This window comes from Aspergillus fijiensis (genome assembly GCF_003184825.1).
Source record: "Aspergillus fijiensis CBS 313.89 unplaced genomic scaffold BO72scaffold_10, whole genome shotgun sequence".
NCBI classification, from domain to species: domain Eukaryota; kingdom Fungi; phylum Ascomycota; class Eurotiomycetes; order Eurotiales; family Aspergillaceae; genus Aspergillus; species Aspergillus fijiensis.
The window spans coordinates 628272-650304 of record NW_024468986.1 but is presented as its reverse complement, the minus strand read 5'-3'; the positions used below and the strand labels follow the sequence as shown (position 1 = coordinate 650304).

Below are 22033 nucleotides of genomic sequence, written 5' to 3'. Positions count from 1 at the left end.
GACTGTAGGATTGACCTGATTCCGATGCCGCCACCATATCGCTACCAAGAGTGTCAGTCATTGCTGGATACAAAGTGTGGAAGAAGCCACGGACTCACCATTAAACTTGGGCAGCATGGTTTGCGATTTTCTTTTCTGGCTACCTTCACTTCATTCACTGTTTCGGGCAGGGGCGGTTGTTGTCCATGGTCAATTGTATACAGTAGCACATGACTGCCTACATACCGACCGGATCAGAGTTCTTCCTGCCCTTTCCTCTCCTCTCACCTCCATGCTTCCCATCTTTGCTCTCTTCCTCTATTCATCTCATTTCTCGTCCTTTTCATCCACCCTCATCTCTTGCTAATCATTCTACGAACGGTCAACCTCTCCACACTTCATTCAATCCATCATGTCCTCGTCCAAGCCTCGCGTGTCTCGATGGCGGCGTTGGGTCGATGGTAGCAAAGGCAACACTAAAAAGGTCTGGTATAAGCTCAAGCCTCACACACACCTAACCGCAGAAGAGCCTGCTGTTGCTCACTCGCATGTGATTCAATATGGTTCGCAGTCATCTCCATCCTGCCCACAGACCTTGTCTCCTCGGCCGCCTGCGCATTCAGTAAAGCCCTTGTCGACGACCGCAACTCCACAGAGAGAGCTCTCTATGGAAACGCTGCCAGCTAAGCTTCGGAGCAAGATTCTCTCACTTCTGTCCTATCAGGATCTGACCGCCCTGACAATGGCATCGCCCGTGTATTTCCAACATCTGCGAGCGGAAGGCCACGATGTGCTATGGAATCGACTCACTGTCTCCATGAAAGGATTACTACCCGAGATTAAAGCCGTCTACGCTTCTGGTCAGCTGAAGTCTGCCAAACCACGCACAAAAGAGAGGATTGCGGAGACGGTCGAAGAGTATCGGAACTGTCGCCTTCTGACAGAAGAGTCGCCACCGAGAACCACATCATTGACACTTGATGATCTGTTACACATCTTCAAATACCATCACAACGTCATCGTCCCGATGTTCCAGCGATTCGCTACTTGGGTACTCGAGAACCTGGCCAGGGAGATTGAACCGCCATCATCGTCAGTCCAAAGAAAGATCAGCTCCACCGAGGAGAGTCGAATCATCCGCGCGCTCTATTGATTCCAGCTCTGCTGTCATCTGTTTGGAAATCGAAGTCTTGATAAACCATGGGGTAACAGCCGTGTTAGAACCGTGTCCATGGACATCCTGCAGCACTTGGAAAGAATGTTCTACGCCTGGGAGATCGAGGAGATTCTCTGCATCTACACCTTCGTGCAGGATCAATATCACGACATCTTTAATGCGGTCCGAGAGGATCTAGACCCGATGAACTTTGACATGGATAGTGAATGTAAGTCCAGTCTCTCTGTCCTATCCGCGGTTGCCCGACCTCTTTGCCGTCTCTGCTAATCTGAAGCTAAAACAACTACCTAGTTCTTATGACAGAAACCTACCTCGAAGGCACAGCGTCCCAGGGTCTCTCGCTGTTGCATCGAGCCCTGTGTGAAATGGAGAAGGATCAAGCCCAGCTTTTCCAAACCATGCAGGCAAGACTTTGTTGTGACGAGACTGAATTTATCGGGACCAATGAAATTCTGTCGCCCTCTATGATTGAGGGACGTCTAATGCACGACGGGCTCACGGACCGGGACTTGAGGTCGCAAGCCCGCGAGGCCTTTCCATTACGGGGCGATCATGTCCCAGACCCCAAGGGCGAGTTCCCGCCACTCGTTTGGACCTTACTCTGGCACGATACCTACAGCAACATCATGGGCTGCTGGATTCCGAGCGCGCTGCGAAACTGGGGATACGTCTTCTGGGATGCTGGGAAATTCGAGACTGGGGCAAAAGAAGTACTGGTGCGACAGTGGAAAAGTCTCTATTGGGGTGAGGAAATGGATCCGAGGAACAACCTTTGTGAGGAGTAGCGGCGCCGAATTCCGGAGTTTGTACGTACGGCGCATACTACCACCTACAGAGACCAGGGCACATGGAACCATGAAGAAATTGTTTATCTATCTATGAAAGCAAACCACTATTTGATAGGATGCTACTGTGTTCAACTGAACTATCCTTATCAACCAGCATTGCACTTACAACCGTACGAATCGCGATGCACACCAGAAATAAAAGAATGAACCACTTAGCGAAGAGTGACGTTGGCGAGACATGCTCTCGATTTGACATTTTCTCACCGCTTCAGTTCATTAGTAAAATCTTTAGCAGTAAAACAACTTCCTGCAGGTAGAGAGGTTCTAGGAAGCACTCCAAGTTAGACTTGAATCCCCGGAATCGAGCGCCCGGGATGAAGCATATCGAAAGAAAACCCAAATAGTAACCATCCTCCACGTACTTGCCAATATTCTCACCATGCTGGCACTCACGCAGAGGTAGCAGTAGCCGTAGCAACGGCACTCGAAGAAGCGAAATCACCGAAATCCCCCATGCCAGCCATATTCATCACGAAATCATCGTTGACCTCGCCCCCATCCTCGGTCCAGAACCCCTCCGGAGAAAGCGAGTCATCGCGTGTGCCATCCACCCCAATCGAGATCCACGCGAAGATGCCATCCGAAACACTATCCCCCAGCAGAACATACTCCATGAGCGGATCGGTGTCATCCACCTCCGTTTTCAGAATGATATCGTCCGCGTTCAGAGTCAGATCCTGCGTGTTGGAGCTGTAGGGCGTCGTCTTCTCGACCTCGGTGATGAGGGCCTGGTCGAAGTAGATCTGGCCCACGTGCGAGGAGTGGCCGTCGTACATGCCGGCGATGGTGCCGTTGGGCAGGATCTTGGTTTCGTTGGCCGGGTGCGTTGCCACTATTCCCCCATTGAGTCAGAACTATGCATGATTGAGATGAAAAGAAAGAATTAGGTTGAAAAGGCCGGGTGGGCGAGGCACGTACCGTGAATATGCACCGCGCGGCCGGTGTAATGTCCCGGGAAGATGGACTCGAAGCGCACGACACCGTCGGGGCCGCTGGGCTGCACGCCGCGCAAGAAGGTCGTGTCGATATTGCTCGAGTCGTTCTGGTTGCCGTTACCGCTTGCCACGACTCCGGAGTAAACACCCTGTGTTAGTGTAAGGGAAGAGGTTAGTGGTTGTAGCTCATTTCCAAAGAAAGAGGGTAAGAGCTTACGGTCGCGTTGCAGTGCCAGATGTCGGTGTAGATGTTCCGCAGCGGCTCGCAGGTGTTGGTGTCGATGAGCTGGATGTCCAGGAACAAGGGCACGCCCTCCTGGTCCTCGGCCACGTTGCGGCGGATGAGTTCTCCAGCGATATCTAGGGGTAGATACCAGTGTTAGATTGTAGAAGGTGGTTGAACAGCATGATGTGGCAGACGTACAGTACGGCCCCTGGGTGACCTCCGGCTGCACGATGCAGGTGCCTCCCGACGCGAATAGGATGCGGGGGTCGGTTGACGGGTCAACATGACTCAGGTTCGAATGATGATCTGTACCCAGAACGGAGTCCAGATCGCGGGCTTTGAGGTATTGGTTGTCTGCGCTGTTAGTTGAGGTTGACAGTAAGGGTATTGCACATTCGAAGAAACATACTGGACAAGCCCCTCTTCCTGCGCAAGTGCTCGAGGGCATCCCCGCGACGAGCAACATTGGCATCCTCAACCTCGCGAGCTTTCAGGCTGGATGCGCAGTGAGACAAGCTGCGCGAATGCACGGGGGCCCGTTTGAGGAAGGCGGCGCGTTCAGCGGCCTCCTCCTGGACACTGTGGCCTGGATGACAGGAGCCCAGAGAGGCCAGCAGGACCACGCTGGCGGTCAGGTACGAGGTCAGATGAACCATGTTGAAGAATGAGGGGGAAGCTGCTGATGAAGCAAGTCGCTGCGGCACCGGAGAGGAGGAAGTTTGAGCTGTTGATGGACGAGGAATTGGAGCAGGAAGACAAGGGGCTTTTATACCTTGGCCACAGAATTACCCTCTCACATACCCTCTCGATGTAGTGACCAGAGCATGTTCCGTCTTTGCAATTTCATCAACATCCTGGCATCAACGCCGACTCATCCCCACCCGCTGCATTGTTCTTCTCCCATGGACAAGGTGTTTCCTTCCGCTTAGTAAAATAGATAGTCAACTAATGCTTCAAAATTTTGGAACTAGATATTGAGTACACGCGTACCTGATGCTTTCATGTGTTAGAGAAATCGGAAGTGGAGAGCTGCTGGGCCGAGCTGCTGGGTATAAGATAGCGCGGGCATACGCATCAACGGTATGCCTCATACAAAACGAGCTCGCCAAAAATAAGCCAAGCGGAAGCCAAGAAGGCCGCCAGGAACGATCTGCATGCGTGACGAAGTCTCTTGTGTCAGAAGAACTCGGTTGGCTGAGAAGAGACGGAGAATTATCTAGAATACAGTTTCAAGGTATAGTTGATTAGTCTGTGTGTAGAGATGGCTGAGTCAGCGGGATCTACAATTTCCATCTCCAAGCCTTGGAACCAATCAGAGAGCGGAGATTTCATATGGCGGGGAGACCCTCAAATTGCTAAAATTGCATTCAGGGACCCGAGCAGAAACTCAGGGACAGATCCACTTTTCGCCTCAGGCAGCGCTCAGAGCAGAAAAATTCTACTCTGTAACTTACTGAGTATGAGTAACGTTAGAAGGCAAAGAGCTTACGTCACTTGCCCCGGAATAATTCCGGGTCCGGGAGTCCCTGAATTTTGAGCAGGCAACAGCCACTTCGAGCGCATGCTGGGTGCCTTCCATCGAGCCATATAGGCAAAGTAGAGAGGCAGCCAGTACAGTGGCACTTGTTCATCCATGTCCGACTCAGCAATTGCTCCTCGGGCAGGCCGGGCGCGCACTGCTTGTGATTTGTGCAGGTCTCGGAGGGTAAGCCTTCCGATCTCCGGCCTTTCGATGTATGACTTAACACTGAACGCCAGATCCGCTGTGACCGAGTCAAACCTGCATGTGAGACATGCCATTTTGCCGGTGTGCCTTGCGTCTTTACACCGCCACCGGATGTGCCTCGCAAGACAGTCCGAGAGTAAGTTCTGCCCCTACCTGTGCTGCACTGTCCTTGTCAAAGGTTGAGTTGACAGTTGTTGTGAGCACGCAACAGACAACTAGCCGAGTGCAAAGTCCAAGTGCAGGAGTTGGAAGAAGCACTGCGAGTGGAGCGAGCCAGAAGCCAGACGAAGAAGAATGCCCCCAGCCCATTTGTTCTTCAAGGGGGATTGGCGGATTTGCACGGCTTCGACGCGGCTCTAACCGCTTTCCTGCGGACTCTCGACTTCTGTGGCTTCGGCCCTAAGTCGACCCCATTTCTCTTCCCCACCGACCAGCATCGCATGCCCTCTCTCGTCGACCTGGATCGCTTCGCTCAGGATGTGGCCTCTTCATTTAAGTCGGAGTTTCCCCACCATGCCTCCAGGACAATTCATCCACAGCAACCCCCACCCGCGTTGATTTGCACCGTCATCGACTACTTCCTAACCAACAGCCTCTACTCGGTCTTTCCCGTGATCGACCCGGTTACCTTGGTATCACTCCGGAACTCGGATCTCTTTTCCTCCTCACCAGATCTAGCTCATCTTCCTAAAAGTGTCCAAGCCTGTTTGGTGGCCTTGACAGCCCTGGTCACTCGCTTGCGGAATGATGAGCCCGCTTTCGGTGAAGTCGACTCTGAAGCCTTCCTGCAATCCGTGCTCGCGCAGTTGCCGGAGCTGGTCATGTCAGGGAATAATGACCTCTGGACTCTACAAGCCCTGATCCTGGTGGTGAGCAGCTGGCCTCCTCATATCTCTTCCCGATGCATTCTCTGACGTCACGTCCCCAGGTACTGTACCTGGCCCCCCTCGGTGCACCTCAGTCCGCCGAATTGATTCTGGCCATGGCAATCCGGCTCCTCACCAATCTCGGTGGCAATTTCGCTCCTATGCCCTCTGGTTCTCGCGTTGATGACCATCACGGCCGGCATCTTCGGGCTCTCTTCTGGCTCTGCTATTCTGTGGACAGGGAAATGTCGATCCGAAATTCACATTCACCCTTACTTCATGATACCGACTGTGACCTCGACCTGCCAGAGAAATATGTCATGGCTTCGTCCGAGAACCAGTTCCGCCTGGGCCCCTTGTCGAAGGACGAGTTACTCTATCCGTCCGACCTTCGCATGTGCGTCATCAAGTCCAAAATCTACCGTCTGCTGTATTCGGACTACGGCCTGGCGCAGCCCGCTTCCATTCGCGTGCAGTATGTCCGCGAGCTGGACGAGGAGCTCAGTAATTTAAGAGCGCAATTTCCCTCCGACTGCCGCCCGGAGAACCTGTCCCCGGGGGGTATCCCGGACTCTTTGGTTCTCGACCTCAGTCTGCGGGGAATCAACATGCATCTGGAATACTACTATTGTCTCGCCAAGATCCATGGCGCGTGTCGCATCGCTGGCGGAGGATTCCCCTCCCTGGACGACCTGTCGCCCCTGTCTTCAAGTCGGGAGCTGTGTTATCAAGCTGCGCGGTCGATCTTGCTCTACATTCATCGTTTACGCCATCTCGTTATCCCTCAAACCTTCTGGTATGCATCTGCTCTCGTTTCTCTCACTGTTATATTGACTTGTGATCTGTGTCTAGGATCTATGCGCAGTTCATCCTCTCTGCTATCGTCTCTCTGGGTTGGAAGCTCGTCGCCGAACCCAACCACCCGTCCGCCGCCAGCGACCTCCAGCTCATCCAGCACACGAAAAGCCTGTTCACTAAGCTGAAGGAAACGACAGATCCCTGCAAGTTTCCGCCTTTTTACATAATGGACAACTTCATCCAACGGTTAATCGCCGCTGTGGCTCATTGAGGCTCGCCACCGACACCGCAGGCAATCAACCATCCATGAGCGATGCGCCGTACCGCTTTGGCTGCATCCATGCACATCCCGCTTTCATGGCTCCGCAGATCCAAGCCCCAGCCGCGAGCTGAGCATGCTTGCTTGAGGTATAGACATCACAGCGTGAAGATGACTCGAGTCAGAATTTTGGTTGTGCTACATCTACCCCGCCAAGCAATGCACTTTCGGTCCGACCACCTATGAGCTGAGCTCTATCTTATCGACTCAAGACCGTGCTCCACGTTGCTCTGACAAACGCTGCTAGCTGCGCGATGTGGAAGATGCTCCATCCTGCACAACTTTGGCTTTGCTGCGCGAATGAGGGGCCAAAAGACCCTATTCACGCCCTTTTGTTCGACTTGAAGCGCGTCTTGTCCGCATATAATTCTCGGTCGCTTTGAAATGAGGTCCATGCGCATCTGGGAATAAGAGTGTGACTAATTTGGCCGAATGTAGGGAGGTGCGGGGGGGCGTCAGTTTAAGCTATGTCATCGTACTGGAGCAAAATGATCGCACACCCGGGTCTAGATTATCAACTCGTGTATCCAGCCTGGACGGGACTGGTTGGACGGTCCACCGTCAGCACTAAGCTTCCGACCGGCATAAATTCACCATTCCCTTTCGCCATTGCGTGTGCCCTCCAATCAGCTCATCAGGTTGGCCAATTCATACCGGTAATGGAACCAAGCTCGAGGGGAAGACCCGCCCTTGATTGATCCTAGGGCTCAGCGCAATGCAATCCCTATAATGGTCCGTGCATCCGGCAGAATTTCGGCACCTGGGAGCGTAACCAAGGCGGTTTGCAGGCATTTGGCGTTCACACATACATAGATCCTAGAAAGTCAATAGATTTATTTGATCATCATTTTTGCGTTCTATCTCAAGCATGGTGTTGTTGTGCAATCTGTCTGGCGTTAAAACTGAGTCTGGTGTGGTCGATCCGCTGTTCTGCACCCCTTGTGCGGGAAATATATCGTAGTTGCTTGTGTTAGAACATCGACCATTCCACGTTCACACCCCCATATGGATACTCGTAAATACGTTACTCTGTATAGTGAAGCTGCTTAGAGATCAGAGCAATCACAGGAATCTAACCTCCGCCTTCCCAAGCCGAATTACTGCTGATACAAAGTATGGTGAGTTGGTGCCTGAGGCAGCAACCCGGCACTTGAGAATCTCTCAGGGAAGCAGGCTATGGATCGGATCATGAATCAGGATGCTTTCCCACGGACTGAGAGTTTACGCGGTGGCAATGAGACGGGCGAACAGACGACATGCAGGACGCAGGTCGGGGTTAGCCATTAGCCACCGGAGCAGACCATCCATGCACACGATGGCGCAATCCTTGAGTCACTAGTAACCATGCAGAACATCGGTTTCCCAGCATGTCGCGCTCACCATCTTTGCAAGAGCAAGCAGACCATTAGGAATGGACTATGGTTGTTTATTCACGGAAAATAGAGTGCTGTTCCTCTTGGGTAATATTCTTAATTCGGGAGGTGGTACGTGCCGAACGCGCGCCATGGAAGTGTGCGACAGGGGACGAGGTATAACGCGTGGGGCTAAGAGCAGCACAGATCAAGAGATAAGCTGATGGCGTCATGACCACAATCAATGAGACCATGCCTTGCCGGTTTGGGTACATATACGCTGCTGCTGTCATATCTCAACATGCGATCTCAACGGCAAGCAGACATCCGCAACCATGGGGTACGAGAAAGAAGATTCCAGCCGGTCTGAGAGCCCCCATGAGGAGTCCGGACTGAGCCATGGCAGCGAGCCGCTCGAGGTCCGGCCTCTCCGCTCCTGGAAAGGGTACCTCTGGGACACCTGGGAGCTTCCCCGGGACCAACGGTGGCTGTTGTTCAAGGTCGATGCCTTTGTCCTTACGTTCGCGTCGGTACGCGCTCGTCTCGTCTTTTGGGCTGCGATGCGGCTGGCTAATTGGCTTGGTAGATCGGCTACTTTTTGAAGAATCTGGATTTGAACAACATCAATAATGCCTATCTCAGTGGCATGGAGGAAGATATGAAGATGTACGGCAACCAGCTGGTGACCAGCACCTCGATCTATACCGTGGGATACGTCATCGGACAGATCCCTTCTAATTTGCTGCTGACCCGAGTCTCGCCCCGTTGGGTCATCCCTACTGTACGTCCTTCTCGCGATGCTGGTAAGCCACGATGGCTGACTTCAGGTAATAGCTCGAGGTGGGCTGGGGAATTGCCACGATATGCACATCGACCGTCAAATCCTACCACGCGCTGTATGGTATTCGATTCCTAGTGGGACTGTTCGAGTAAGCATGGCCCCTAGCATACAGCTCCAATATAATGCTGACTCGTGCTGAAGATCGGGCTTCTACCCCGGCATCCACTACCTCCTCGGATCGTGGTACACCCCGCAGGAGATCGGCAAACGCGCGATGATTTTCTGGCTGGCGGGTTCCATGGGAACATTGTTCAGTGGCTTTCTCCAGGCCGCCGCCTACACCAACCTGAACGGCGTGAACGGACTGGCCGGCTGGCGATGGCTGTTCATCATCGACGGGATCATCACCCTGCCGCTCGCGCTGGCTGGATACATCTTCTTCCCGAATTTGCCGCAAGACGGCCGGAAGACGTGGTGGATCACGCAAGAGGAGCACGTCCTCTCCGTCAAGCGCATGGATGCCGTGCATCGCGCGGGCAAGTCGCCCTGGACCAAGGCCAAGGTCAAGCGAATGTTCCTCAGCTGGCACATCTACCTTCTGCGTACGCCGTCACCCTGTCTAATCGAATTGAATGCTTGCTGACTGCTTCAGCTCTGCTCTACATCGTGTGGAACAACGGATACCCTCAGGCGGGAATGGGCTACTGGCTGAAAAGCTTCAACGCGGACCCCGCGCCTGTCCCAGGAACAAGCTACACTGTTCCGCAAATCAACGACTGTGGGTTGATTCGAGCGTTTGGACAAATGCCAGTGTGGACTAACCTAGTGTTATAGATCCGCTGCTCACGACCGGTCTGTTCATCATCGTGTCGCTGACTTGGGGCTGGCTGTCCGACGGACCGCTCCGGGGGGCTCGCTGGCCGTTCATCTACGCTGGCGCGGTGATTACGGTGAGCATTGGACCCTTTGAGGTTATATGGACCTCAGTGCGGCTAATGAGTTTTTTTTTGTGACGCAGATCGTCTTCTGCGCGCTTCTGCGACAGATGCCGCTCTATACGAATATCACAGGCCGGATGGCCGTGTACTGGCTCAGTAACATCGGGGTAGGTGTTTTAAGTCCAGTCTTGAAGAATACCGTTCTAACACTATCACCACAGCTGGGCGCTGGTCCTCTGATTCTCAGCTGGGCCAACGAGATCTGCACAGCCGATACCGAAGAGAGAGCGTTGGTGATTGTGCTCGCGAACGACCTCGCGTATGTGGTGCAGGCTGTTGTAAGTCCATGAAGCAGAGTGTGGAACATTCAGAAGCTGATGGTCGTATGCCCCAGGCACCGAACTTTGTGTGGAAGACCACCGACTTCCCCGCCGCGAAGAAAGGGTATCTGTGGTGCATTATTCTGCAGGTCTTGAGCAGTGAGTCTATGCAGCCAGAGTGGGTACTTCGGAGTTACGTGCTGACTTGATAAATCTGCCTGCAGTTGTGGTCACGGGCGCCATTCAATGGTTGGTGGCACGAGATCGAAAGGCGGCTGCCGCAAGCGCTGAGGTGGGAGAGTACCCCGGATCTGGGGTCAGCGACGCTTCCCTAGGAGATGACAACAGTGGTGGTGTCGGTGGAATCGGAAAGACCAAAATCATCCCCAGCAAAATCACTCCGGTGTCGGAGTAGCGTGACTCGGGGCCCGTTGGCGGGAATCCGAGCCGAGCGAGCATCGGAGTGGAGCAACAGCCGGCACGGCAGATGCAAACCGAGCAAACAAAACAACCTACTGCCATTGTAATTAGACTAGACCGTCACCCACACAAAATTTACCCACTCATTCTACATATTTCTACATGTGGCACTCAAGTTCAGCCTCCACAATCCCGGTCTGAATAGTTTGCATCCACCCGTGGCCCATCGGTTCCCAGGCACAGTCTGTCACTGCCAAGTGGGCTGTGGCAAAGTGGACTCCACTTCCAAATCAATAGTCGATCGTATTCCCTCTGCTTAAAGTCTCGGGGTCTCCGCGCACCAATCAGGATGCGCCTTGGCATCGCTTATATCTACTGCCTCGAGATATCCAGGGTCCAGACAACAAGAAGACTTCGCCCCTATAAGACTGTCGAGTTTCTGTGCTTCTTGATGTTCTAGCCTGCGTGCCTTTTCTCTGCTGGCCCAATTCCCTTTTTCATGCCTGCCGTCATCTCCAACTGCTCTGTCACTCTTTTCTGAACAGGCCATGGCAAGGTCACTCTTTACCACCGCCGTCATCTCCGGCTTGTTGGCGCACACGGCAACCGCCAGCGTAACCTGCAGCAATGAGGTTGTCAACGCCTTTTCTAACCCGTCCTTCGAGACTGGCGATGCGTCGGACTGGACTGCTTGGATCGCCTCGGCGACGGCTACGACCATGGGCGATGTCCTTTCCGGGGATGCGTCGGATGGCACTTATTACCTGTAAGTCGTCTGCTCGCATAGATTCTCGGCTAAAAAACAAAAAGTGCTGACATGCGACACCAAGGTCTATCAATGCGGACCCCTACTATTGGAAATACATCAAGCAGACCGTGACTGGGCTGGAGGTGGGGAAGACGTATTCCCTGTCGGTGGACTACAAGCTCACCGCTGCGGCGGCGAGTATTCCCACCATCTACAACAAGTGCAATTTCGGGTGGATGTTGGATAGATGGAGCAACTTCTTCGATGAAACCAGTACGGCTGCGATACTCAGTGGTGGAGAGGCGGAGTGGGCGACCTACACCGCCGCCTTCACCCCGACCAGCTCTTCGCACACCATGATGTTCCTGTTTTCCTGCAACGACTATGCCACTTTTACCTTTGACCTGGATAACTTCCTCTTGCCGGTATCCACCCAGCAGGTGTGCACCACCTCCGCAGAGGTGGTTACCCCAACCACGAGTGTGGTGGCTATCTCGCCGTCCAGTGTTCCTCCAAGTAGTGCTGTGGGCGCCTCAGCAACGCCATCATCCGTGTCGCCTGCTTCGTCCGTGGCGGTCATTTCCAGTACTGTTTCACCGATCTCGTGTCCAATAGTACCGAGCAGTCCGGCATCTACACCCACCACGTTGTCGCCTTCTGCATTGTCATCCGCTCAGGCTACCCCCACAGTGCCCGTGGCATCAAGCTCAAGTGCGGTTGCGTCGAGTCCCGCTGTCTCGTCTCAGTCGGTCGTCTCTGCCAGCTCGAGTGTCTCGATTCCTGTCATAAGACCATCGCAATCCACAGCCAACTCCGTGATCCCGCCACGCAGCTCGCCCATACGATCATTGTCTTCCTCCGTTCCACCATCTAGCCCAGTTGTCTCCGCTGCCTCCTCCCATCCGGTCGTGACACGTTCGGCCGGCCAGTCCTCAGCACCCGGACTCACCTCATCCCCAATTCGGACATTCGCTACCTCTCTTTCCCAACTGGGCAGAATCCCGTCCAGCGCACCTCACGTGAGCTCCTCTCAACTCAGCATCCCCACAGTCACTCCTTCAATCTCCGCCCAGGAAAGCAGAACCACCATCGGATCTGCATCTGCAGACACCGGCGCATTCATCACATCCACGCTTCTCACCACCCGCACTGCAACCGTGACAGCCTGCCCGTCAAGCGTGGCCAACTGCCCAGCCAGCGAGCGCACCACCTCTCTTACGACCGAAACAGTGGTCATCGGAACCACCATCTGCCCCGCCACAATCACCGCCGGCCAGCCTACAGCCTCTGCCGGAGCAGGCCCCGAAAGCGAGCTCCTGACCACCTCGACAGTCTTCACCACCCGCACCTCAACCATCACCGCCTGCCCGTCCACCGTCGCAAACTGCCCGGCCTCCGCGCACAGCACGTACGTGATCACCGAGACTCTGGTCGATTATACGACCGTGTGCCCGATCACCGCCACCCAAACCGCGGCACCCACCGCTATGGGTGCTGGGGTTGTAGGTACCGGAACGGCCGTCGTGCCTGCACAAACTGTGTCGGCGGGTGACTCGAGTGCTACCGCCGCAGCCCATACGGTCTCGTCGGCGGTGGCGCCCGCAGTGACGCAGCCCGCGTCGGAGATTGACGAGGCGGTCTCGACTATCTACGTGACTGCGACGGTTACTGTGGATTGCTCGAATTGATTTGGTGGTGGAGGGTCTTTCTTGCCCTTGTAACAGTACATTTATCGTTAGTCTTATGAACGCCGAATATGATGGTGTCTATGAATTTTGAATCCGTGATTGTTGTAAGTTACGACCGTGTTCTGTCCGTGTCTTTTGCTATAAACGGGAACATTGGTGCTAGCTCGTAGCGTCGGATGTGAACACGGCAAGACTCCTCCTTTTATCTCAAGGTCTAATACAGACAAAACCATTCTTGAAGCGGATATCCCATTGGGGATGCCGCACTGAATCATTTGGCGCATGGATTAGTTCAAGCTAACTCAGTATGCGGGGAATGTTCCAAAGTCCGGTCATCCGCTGCACTGACCTCGGAGCGGAACATGATTACCCAAAGGGGAAACCCGCCGCACGAACCCTAAGACGGGAATTCCCCCAGTTTCCTCCATCGGATTGAAAGACTATAAGCCCATTCAATGTCCCTCTCACTTACAGTATGATAATCGAGAGCAATTTATGCTAATTATGGAGCCACGATGGGGCATTCTGGGTAAGTCTGCTCGCCCCCCTCCTCACGAACTCGAATTAATCAAAGCCAGCGACGGACGGCATCGCCGAGACATTCATGAAAGATCTGCTCGTCGACCCCACCACCTGCAACGTCACCTTGATCAAACATACCGTCGTCGCAGCGGCAACTGCCTCTGGACCCGCGCGTGCTCAAGACTTTCTGAGAAACATAGGCGAGACCATTGCCGCGGGACGACTGGGCACCCTGCAGCGAGTCTTTGCAGACAACTCCCTGGACCTCCGTTCCGAGGACACCTTCCCTCGCGACCATCGCATGGTGAACGCCGACTTAGCCGGCGGCGTCCTGCTCGACATGGGAATATACAGCTTGACCTGGCTCTTCCAGACCTTATGTACCACGCAGACCCCTCCGTCGGAGACAAGCAGCAGTGAACTCTCTCCTCCAGCTCCGCGGGTAGTAGCTAGCTCACTTCACAGAGCCCACCCACAGGGGTGAACAAAACAGCCACCGTGGTGCTCACCTTCCCTCGCGACGCCACGCAAGGGGGAGAAATGTTTGGGATCGCGACGACCAGCTTCCGCGTGGCGAACGGCATCGACGGCCAGGGCACCAGCGGGCCCGCCGTGCGCACCTAGGGCAGCAAGGGCGAGCTGCAGGTCTGGCCGCCTATCTTCCGGCCCACGCGGACGAGGCTGGTTCTAGCTGACTCGACCGTCGAAGATCGCAGCTGGCCACAGCCGGGGCCGGGTCGGGGGAGTGGTTGGTACAACGGATACTCCGTTGCGGGGATGGGGGCCGAGGGTTACGGTATGTTCTGGAAGGCGGACAAGGCGGACGAGGCGGCCATGGCGGTTGTGGAGGGGGGGAAAGAGGGTCGTGCGTTGGGGCTGGACGGGTCAGTCCTCATCATGCAGGTGATGGACGAGGTGCGTAGGCAGAATGGTTTGGTCTATCCTTCGGGCATTGAGGCTACGAGTTGAGTGAGGAGTGGGCAACAAGCTGCGATGGTTAATTGTGTTTGACTTTCACTCTGTTTGTAACTGTCCAACTGAGTCGAGAGCAAACAGCATATCCTAACCAAACTTAGAGACATGTAGATACAAGCTCAACATCTGAGCATCACCAAGCCCACAAGCTTCATGCAAAACACTCTTGGCTTTTGTGCAAATCAGTGATTTTCTGTTACAGATGACTGATGTCAAGCGGAATGAACAAGATGATATCAAGCACGTTCAAATTACTTCGACCCAAGCACAGCTTTCATGATCTGCGCAACCTTGCCCAGGAACTTGCGCTCTTTCTTGTGCGAAAAGATCACCACCGCAACGCCGACGAGGAGATCATCTTGAGAGATAAGCGGGGATCTGCGGATTTCTTTCTCTTTCTCAAGAACCTGCTGGAGAATTCTGGTGGCGTCGAGGTGGCATTGCAGCCAGGGTAGACTGAGTCGATCGGCTTCGAGATTGAGGTTGCGGCGCAGCTGGTCCAGGACCTCATACACCGGCGGCGGCGGACCCTGATCGGTCTTCTTTGTGTTGGTGGACCTATTGGAGTCGGCGAGCACGCGCTGGATATCCTGGGACGTCCAGTGCAGCTGAACGTTCTGCAAGCTGCTCACCATCTGGTTCATAAGCGGAATGAGACCGTCGTCGACCCAGCGGGCCCTGCCCTTCGGACTGAGGCTGAATTGCAGGGAGGATCTGTACCGCGCACGCTCCGTGGGAAGCTTCCCTCCGAGGAAGACAGAATTGAGAGTGTCGATCAGCTGCTGCAGGGCGCGCCAGGTCCGACCGTCTGGCAGCAGGCCCTCGCAGGCGACGGCGTTGTAGAGATGGAACATCCCCAAGAGGACACCCCGGGATCTGGTCAAAATAAGGAGGCGTCGATACAGGGAGCCCTTCCAGAGCCACAGCAGTTTCCCGGCGAGCAGGGGCTGACTCGAGAAGAGTCCGAAAGGCTGCTCCGTTGGGATGCCGAGCGACTCACGTCGAGCGTTGACAAGGTCCTTCCCGAGTGTCTTCTTGATAATCCTGATGAAATCTTCCAGCTGTTCCAAGCCAGGAGCGCCTGTTTTGGAGAGTTGCTTGATAAGAGCGGTGGTCGACTTAGTCCACTCCTGAAGCTGCAGACGGGGCTGGGCGACCTCCGCACCCATCGCGAGACGAATGTCAATGTAAACAAGGCCGCCAAATGCGAGCTCGTAGTTAATCGCGCGTTGCGACAATCCGTGGCCCAGCATCATGGTGAACCAGTCCATCGTGGCACAGAGACGCGGGTGATACCGGCCCCACAAGCCGCATTCGCGAACCACCTCCTTTAGCAGTACAAAGGCGACAACATTTCGCTCGTTGTCCGTCATCTCATCGAGGGCTCGGCTGAGATCGAGGACCGGCGTCGTCCCCTCTGACAGCACGCCATCACCATCCTCCTTCCAGCCTCCGACGACGAAATGTAGAATCTCCGCCACCATGTGCAAGTTCCTCACCACTTCGTGCCAGTACGGTCGATCCTGCGGCGGGGTGCGGTACATTTCCTGGAGTATATTGGTCATGATCTTGTCGAAGCCCTGGAGGTCCTCGCTGAAAGGCTTCAGGCCCTGTTGCAATAATTCGGCAGCGACGTGGAGCGCAATATCGGTGGTCACGGCCGCGGCCTCGAGGGTGCATTTTCCCTGGCGGTAATCCGCCCATGTTTTCTGGGTGGAATGACGGATCGACCAAAGGTCTTGAAGGAGGAGGAGGACTCCAAACACTCGATCGGTAGAATCTTCGACGGTGAGATTCTCAGTAGGACAGGTGGAGCGCGTGGGAGCGTCTGGAGCATCTAGGAACTCCTTCGAGGGTTCTTCAATCTTAAGTCCATCGAACCGATTCGCCATCGCAGCCGTGTCAGGCTCATCGTCTCCGTCAAGGGGTGTCTCCTCGTCGTCTAGTATAAGAGGACGCAAGGTCTGGTAAAGTTGTTCAAGCTGCTGGATGAAGTGCTGGTGAGACTTGCACGACGCCGAGCCCTCATCTTGATAGAATTTGGACTGGGGCCCGACGGCTGTCCATGGTGTATCGAAGGTCGCTAATGATCGGTCTGGGGACGTGGTCTGCATACTTGCAGGCGACGATGTTGTTCGCCAGCTCCACGAACTGATTCGCTGTGAGGATGTACTCGCCCTGCTGGGGAGGCTTGAAGTCCAGGTCGGTTACCGCCAGCCATATCGCCACGTTTCGAGTCGATCGTTTGTATCGGCTGTAGCGAGTTTCGTAGGTCTCTGAGGATGACATGGTGTCAGACGGTGGTTGGATGAAATGGAGTGATGTTGGTGTTGGGGGGGTTGTGGGTGTTGTGGATGGTGATGAAAGAGAAGTTCAGTTGAGGTTGACATAAGTGGAGGATGATTCTTATATAGCCTTTCCACTACATGGAACTGTCTGGTAGCCTGATTCTTGTGAATGTTAACCTAATGGTGTACTATTCACCTTGAATCTGGGCTTAAGGTTCCGGAAAGAAGGATTTTGATCTTTTCTTTGTTCTAGTGAATATGGCCATATCTTAGCCCCGTCTCGGAGAGGGGTTTATCATATCAGAACGGGTTGCACTATCGCCGAATCTACGACTCAACAAGATAATAAATTGTAGAGTACAAAACAATTTCATCTAATATTACCTTCAAGCCAAGCGGTGTATCTTAAGTTAAGAGCACATGAGTTGCCTGAGAGCCCTGTCGTCACAGAATAGGTATCCCCAGTTTATCTTTGTCCCTGGACAGCCCAAAAGGTCTAAATTATATTTTATAAAGTTCTTGATATCGATTGGAACACCATCAGGAGAAGTAAAAACTACGTGCTCGACTCGACGAATATATCTGTTATCTATAGAGATCTCTTGCTGCCTTGAGTTCGCATCTTTTTACTGTGATATATAGCATCGCTTTGACAGGTGAGTCGCAGTGTGAGCATGCGGTGGGCGATCTGGTTTCGATTCCGTGCTGTTGTTAGTCCTGCTTAGACATGCTCAGGTCTTCTTGTTAGTTAACGTCTGGAGTAGGAGCATAGTAGCAACAATGGTTCTATGATGAAAGTTTAAGAGATGCTACTATATTCGTATGATGCATTAAGTTTAAAGACCATCATAGTATCAGACTCGTAGCAACTATAAATATGACTAAGTATGTCGAGATCTATGTTAATATCCCCGGAGACGATGTCAAGAAGTTTTCGTCTTCTGATTATTCTCACTACCAATCCCTATTATCCACCGAGAGACTAAGTTGTTGATATTCCATCTGTCGCATCTCGAAAAGCTTCGACCTCCGTCCTACTCGTCCTCTGGGCTTTAACTATTCTACCCTTCCGGCCTCTCCTTGCCGGTGGCTTCGTCCCTCTTCTTTCACGCCGAGGGCTCGTCCAGGCACGCCCAGTCATCCGTGAACAAACGACACGAACAGAACATGCCGTACCCGAGCCATTCAAGAGGTACATGCCCCATCGACACACTGAAGCCCTCCATCGGCCGGGACGGGACAATTTTTGATCCTCGTCCACAAGGCGTACGATTCGCCGCCCTCGCCATCCACCTCGGAGACGAGGTATTCCTCGCATTCCATCTATACAGAAGACAACCAAAATTAGCTTTCCACCATCTCAACTTTCTCTGCTGAGAAAGGCTGCGCCGACTTCAATGGAATCTCGTACCAGATACCCTTCATCACATTCGCACACCTTGGCTCCCCAATCAGAGCAGTAAGTGTCGGATTTGTAGCAGGCGGCCCGAGCCTGGATTGCAAGGAGGCCGAAGGCACAGAGGGCGAAGATGGGCTTCATGTTCTATGGGAGAGTTATGGGAGAGAGAGGTGGCGGTGACTGATGAGCAGAGATTCGATTTGTTGTGTTGGGTTAAGGAATCAAATTGATGGAATTGAACGGCGATGATGAGATCCAATGCTATGCATTCCTCCTTTGTTGATTTTATATCTTTCTAAGCCGGTTATCCTTTCTCCCGGAGATGATTGTTCACAACGGCACTCGGCTCTTCTACGGCTCTTCAGCTCCGTGTTGATGGTGAGGGGGGCCATGGAGTTGACTCCGTGAATGAAACTGTTCTTTGCCAGTGATCTGATCTTGTGAGGTGGTGAGCGATCCACACCATCAGGATCATGCTTGTGCGTTTTGGGGTTAGTTGGGGTTGTTGGAGCGGCGTGGGGGCCGAAGCTTGATCAATTCAAGCCTTAGTGAGCAGGGAAGAATACCAGGTTTGGTTAGCGGGGCATCCTTCCACAGGCTCCAGCTCACGTGGCATAAAATAACAGCTGGGACTAGTCCTCATAAAGTAGGAGATTTATTTTGCCCGTGGTCGCAAAGCTTGCCCAAATCGGTTGGCTTAACCTCATTCATCTGGCTATAGGGCTAACCTGCTATTCGCCCCCCATCCTTTATCCAGTATCTTCCGTCCTGATCGTCGACCTTTAATCACGCAGTGTTTACTCTTCTAGAGGTCACTTCACACTTCACCCGTATCTCCTGTATGAAATCGATTTTCCACCAGTAATGTCCATCTAGCAGTGAACCCTTCCAGCATCACGGTAAAGAACCGTGGTAATCAACCTAGGAGTCGGCGGAGAGGGTTGATATTCATCAGATATCTTACTTTTCAAAATTCCGGATTATGGACAAATTGATTTGAATTGAGACATAAATACCGGAGTCGAATGGATGACCGAGCAAGACACCTCTCAATATCTGTTTCGATCGGACTTTTCATTGCATTGTGCGGAACTTGGAGGGGATAAAATCGTCTCTGAGCAGGTCCGGACCCTCCGTGGCGACCGGAAAAGCCGCGAGGTCATCCCGAGCCCTAGCCCAGCGGGTCCAAATGGGATTGTAACTCAGAGATGCTTAGCTAGTCTTACATTCTGGGAACCGTATCTATGCTTGATTATTGTATACTGTCAAAATGAATACTGAAAACTGTCGGGATCGCATGACCGGCTCAAATACCCGGCGCAATCTACAATTCTCCCGGGGTTTGAGAGCGGTAAGCTTTTCAATTTGCCTCACCTTCATACCGCGACTGTTCGGGTATTTCTGATCCCAAGCTTGAGGAAACACCATGCAGGTTGAGCCATGCTAAACTGACCCACCTTATCCCTTCAGACAACAAGTCACCTTATTCAATCCCCACCTGTTGTATGTTGCCATAAAAGTCGGACCGGAACGGCTCATCCTCCGGACTCATATAATGACATCGATGCCTGGCAGAGATGATCCTGTCAGCAGCATTTCCTCCACAAAACCGTACCGCAAGTCTCTTAAACATAGAGAGAAGGGAACGCTAGGAACAACGTACCAACATATGGCCCGAAAAATCATCCCCAGACACGCATCGCGGATCTCCTCCGAACCAACCTGGTCATACCCCACCACGCCCTCACACGAGATCACAACATCGAACTGGTCCCCCAGGCCGGTGGTTGGGGACATGTGGTATCCATTGGCGCACATCTCGGCGCGTCGTCTCCCGCGTCTGCGAACATGGGCTTCGATGGTGGGGAGGTGGTCGAAGAGGGCGTGCATGTTTCGGCGCCAGGTGGCGAAGGGGTTCTTGCTATTCGTGTGGGGCCGCTGCTTTGGTTTGTGCTGCGGATGTGGCTGTCGTTGCCTTGTCGGTCTGGCCTCTGTCGTGTCTTGCTTGGCTTCGTCATGGTCGTCCTGCGCTGCCGCCTCCTCACCACCGTCTTCGAAGGCGACGATGAACTCGAGGAATGAGGAGACCAGATCCCAGTGGAAGAAGCTGTAGGGTCCGATATGATCATCTTCCCGAGATACAAGCTGGCTGAGTTCCTGCTGGACCCAGGATAGCCAGTGGTGGACCCTCTCGTTGAAGAAGCTGGCTTCGGGGGAGGTTTCTAAGTCTGTGGCCCAGGCTGGATATGCGCCTTGCGACACGGTCCAGTAGTCTGTTACGCGGGTTGGAGTGGTTGTCGTCGTAATAGAAGGGGAGGAAGAGGTGGAACAAGGACGGGCAGGGTGTTGTTGTGGTCGAGGGAACTGCTCTAGCTCGTTGATCGCCTCTAAGATTCCGTCCACAACACTCGAAGCACTCCCTTCTTGCTGCTGCTGCTGCTGCTGGGATTGTATACTCTCTAGACCACGCTTGAAGATTATCGCAATTTTGGGTCTGGTGAACGGACCAAGGAGGTACCGGTGCGGTCTCGGCACGCGCACTGAGTAGAGATCTCTTTCGCTGAGGATCGCGGAACACAAGGCTGGGAGAATGTTGACTAGACTTGCTCGTGGTGGGAGTGGGAGCCACATGGTGCTGGAGAGGGTCTCCCAGGCCTGGTCACCGTCCAGAACGACGGATTGGGAGTGGGCTGGGAAGAGAACGGGGTCTAGGACAATCCGTCCGTAGAACATTGCCACCGCCCCGGGATGAATGATGAAGGTCTCCCTGCGGGAGAGGTGGAGCCGGGGCGGGGTGAAGTCTTGTTGCTCGTAGCGCAGCAGCGGAGTGGACCTTTCTGCGAGGATGAGGGTGTTTCCTGATGCCTGGAGGCTGCCTCTGGGAGACAAGCTCGTGTCCGATTTACTCTCCTCTTTAGATGCTGACCTCTGTAGGCTACTCATAAATGGCCCACCTGACCAGTTCAAGCCCAAAAGGCGAGTGAAGATGGTTAGGTCACGGAGGGACACCGAGCCTGTCAGTGTGCCAGGGTTTCCGGGGAGGTCGTCCCACGTGCAGGGCTCGAATTTGATGCAGATACCGTAGGTCGATGAGGGAGAATGTGTCGTTGTCGATGGTGATGGTGGGTCGTAAGTGGCATGCTGCATACGCCTTGCAGCATGTCTATTGTATTCCTGCAAGTGCTTCAGAAAAAGAGTCCAGGAAGCCTGCGTGCAGGCATCAGTTAACTCCCCTGGTAGCTCGCTTATGCTCATGGACCTTCCAAGATACTTCGCTCGCCACTTTTGGTCTCTTCGGGAGGGAGAAAACAGATTGTGCCATGTTGCCGATGGACCTTCAGTATCCGGAATGGGGTGAGAAGGATTAAGATTCCCAAGATAAATATATGGTCTTACGAAGGTGACCTCAAACCGAAATTCGCGCCACAGATAGTGGCGATGCCGGAAGCGCGACCAGTCGCCGATCAGTCGTCTGGAACATCGGTTGTAGCCCTGCGCTGTTGCAAAGTATTGCTGGAGGAGCTGGAAGAGAGTCACTGTGAGAGCAACCAAGGAGACAATAAAGGCGGTTAGAGCAATAGAGTTGCTTGTGTCGAGCATGTCGAATAGTCTGGTAATGCTCCAAGATAATGGTTTGACTCGAGCTGGACTCTGATGAAGCTGGTCGATGTTGCGATTCTGCTCGTCCTCTCCCATGTGATGGAGGAGGGTGAGATGACGGCAGTGTG

The 22033-nt window shown here is 53.6% G+C and overlaps 9 protein-coding genes across 9 annotated transcripts; 5 read left to right on the top strand and 4 right to left on the bottom strand.

Annotated features, from left to right (window-relative positions):
• Positions 1–721: 721 nt before the first annotated feature.
• BO72DRAFT_525481 (uncharacterized protein) lies at positions 722–1986 on the top strand (the record flags this gene model as incomplete). Its single annotated transcript, XM_040949957.1, has 3 exons — positions 722–1071; positions 1201–1364; positions 1448–1986. The coding sequence occupies 3 exons, from the start codon at positions 722–724 to the stop codon at positions 1939–1941; spliced, it is 1008 nt and encodes a 335-aa protein (XP_040804275.1). The 3' UTR covers positions 1942–1986.
• A 407-nt stretch (positions 1987–2393) lies between these two features.
• BO72DRAFT_423612 (intradiol ring-cleavage dioxygenase) lies at positions 2394–3821 on the bottom strand (the record flags this gene model as incomplete). Its single annotated transcript, XM_040942849.1, has 5 exons — positions 2394–2836; positions 2923–3088; positions 3157–3299; positions 3364–3519; positions 3575–3821. The coding sequence occupies 5 exons, from the start codon at positions 3819–3821 to the stop codon at positions 2394–2396; spliced, it is 1155 nt and encodes a 384-aa protein (XP_040804274.1).
• Positions 3822–4798: 977 nt separating this feature from the next.
• On the top strand, positions 4799–6826 carry BO72DRAFT_456507 (uncharacterized protein; the record flags this gene model as incomplete). Its single annotated transcript, XM_040946280.1, has 5 exons — positions 4799–4870; positions 4924–5027; positions 5103–5760; positions 5820–6553; positions 6610–6826. The coding sequence occupies 5 exons, from the start codon at positions 4799–4801 to the stop codon at positions 6824–6826; spliced, it is 1785 nt and encodes a 594-aa protein (XP_040804273.1).
• A 1735-nt stretch (positions 6827–8561) lies between these two features.
• BO72DRAFT_503228 (MFS general substrate transporter) lies at positions 8562–10474 on the top strand (the record flags this gene model as incomplete). Its single annotated transcript, XM_040949104.1, has 9 exons — positions 8562–8756; positions 8813–9007; positions 9061–9155; positions 9209–9624; positions 9660–9785; positions 9842–9957; positions 10026–10112; positions 10167–10283; positions 10340–10474. 9 exons carry the CDS (start codon positions 8562–8564, stop codon positions 10472–10474), a joined length of 1482 nt encoding a protein of 493 aa, XP_040804272.1.
• Positions 10475–11143: 669 nt separating this feature from the next.
• BO72DRAFT_445598 (uncharacterized protein) lies at positions 11144–13201 on the top strand. Its single transcript, XM_040944093.1, has 2 exons — positions 11144–11451; positions 11516–13201. Exons 1-2 carry the CDS (start codon positions 11234–11236, stop codon positions 13119–13121), a joined length of 1824 nt encoding a protein of 607 aa, XP_040804271.1. The 5' UTR covers positions 11144–11233; the 3' UTR covers positions 13122–13201.
• Positions 13202–13625: 424 nt separating this feature from the next.
• BO72DRAFT_493604 (uncharacterized protein) lies at positions 13626–14612 on the top strand (the record flags this gene model as incomplete). The annotated part of the gene is made up of 4 exons (XM_040948394.1): positions 13626–13650; positions 13700–14059; positions 14122–14255; positions 14370–14612. 4 exons carry the CDS (start codon positions 13626–13628, stop codon positions 14610–14612), a joined length of 762 nt encoding a protein of 253 aa, XP_040804270.1.
• Positions 14613–14869: 257 nt separating this feature from the next.
• BO72DRAFT_456504 (uncharacterized protein) lies at positions 14870–16907 on the bottom strand (the record flags this gene model as incomplete). The annotated part of the gene is made up of 2 exons (XM_040946279.1): positions 14870–16582; positions 16665–16907. The coding sequence occupies 2 exons, from the start codon at positions 16905–16907 to the stop codon at positions 14870–14872; spliced, it is 1956 nt and encodes a 651-aa protein (XP_040804269.1).
• A 1184-nt stretch (positions 16908–18091) lies between these two features.
• BO72DRAFT_371682 (uncharacterized protein) lies at positions 18092–18446 on the bottom strand (the record flags this gene model as incomplete). Its single annotated transcript, XM_040941011.1, has 2 exons — positions 18092–18229; positions 18318–18446. 2 exons carry the CDS (start codon positions 18444–18446, stop codon positions 18092–18094), a joined length of 267 nt encoding a protein of 88 aa, XP_040804268.1.
• A 915-nt stretch (positions 18447–19361) lies between these two features.
• Positions 19362–21990, bottom strand: BO72DRAFT_475559 (uncharacterized protein). Its single transcript, XM_040947331.1, has 2 exons — positions 19969–21990; positions 19362–19873 (listed from the first exon to the last, which is right to left on the bottom strand). The coding sequence occupies exons 1-2, from the start codon at positions 21903–21905 to the stop codon at positions 19789–19791; spliced, it is 2022 nt and encodes a 673-aa protein (XP_040804267.1). The 5' UTR covers positions 21906–21990; the 3' UTR covers positions 19362–19788.
• Positions 21991–22033: the final 43 nt, after the last annotated feature.

Excerpts from the sequence above, each read along its gene's own strand:
- BO72DRAFT_445598 (XM_040944093.1), top strand. The coding sequence starts at position 11,234 with ATGGCAAGGTCACTCTTTACCACCGCCGTCATCTCCGGCTTGTTGGCG. Across the intron at positions 11,452-11,515 it reads TCGGATGGCACTTATTACCT|GTCTATCAATGCGGACCCCT; the intron begins GTAAGTCGTCTG and ends TGCGACACCAAG.
- BO72DRAFT_475559 (XM_040947331.1), bottom strand. The coding sequence starts at position 21,905 with ATGCTCGACACAAGCAACTCTATTGCTCTAACCGCCTTTATTGTCTCC. Across the intron at positions 19,874-19,968 it reads ATTTTTCGGGCCATATGTTG|GCATCGATGTCATTATATGA; the intron begins GTACGTTGTTCC and ends CATCTCTGCCAG.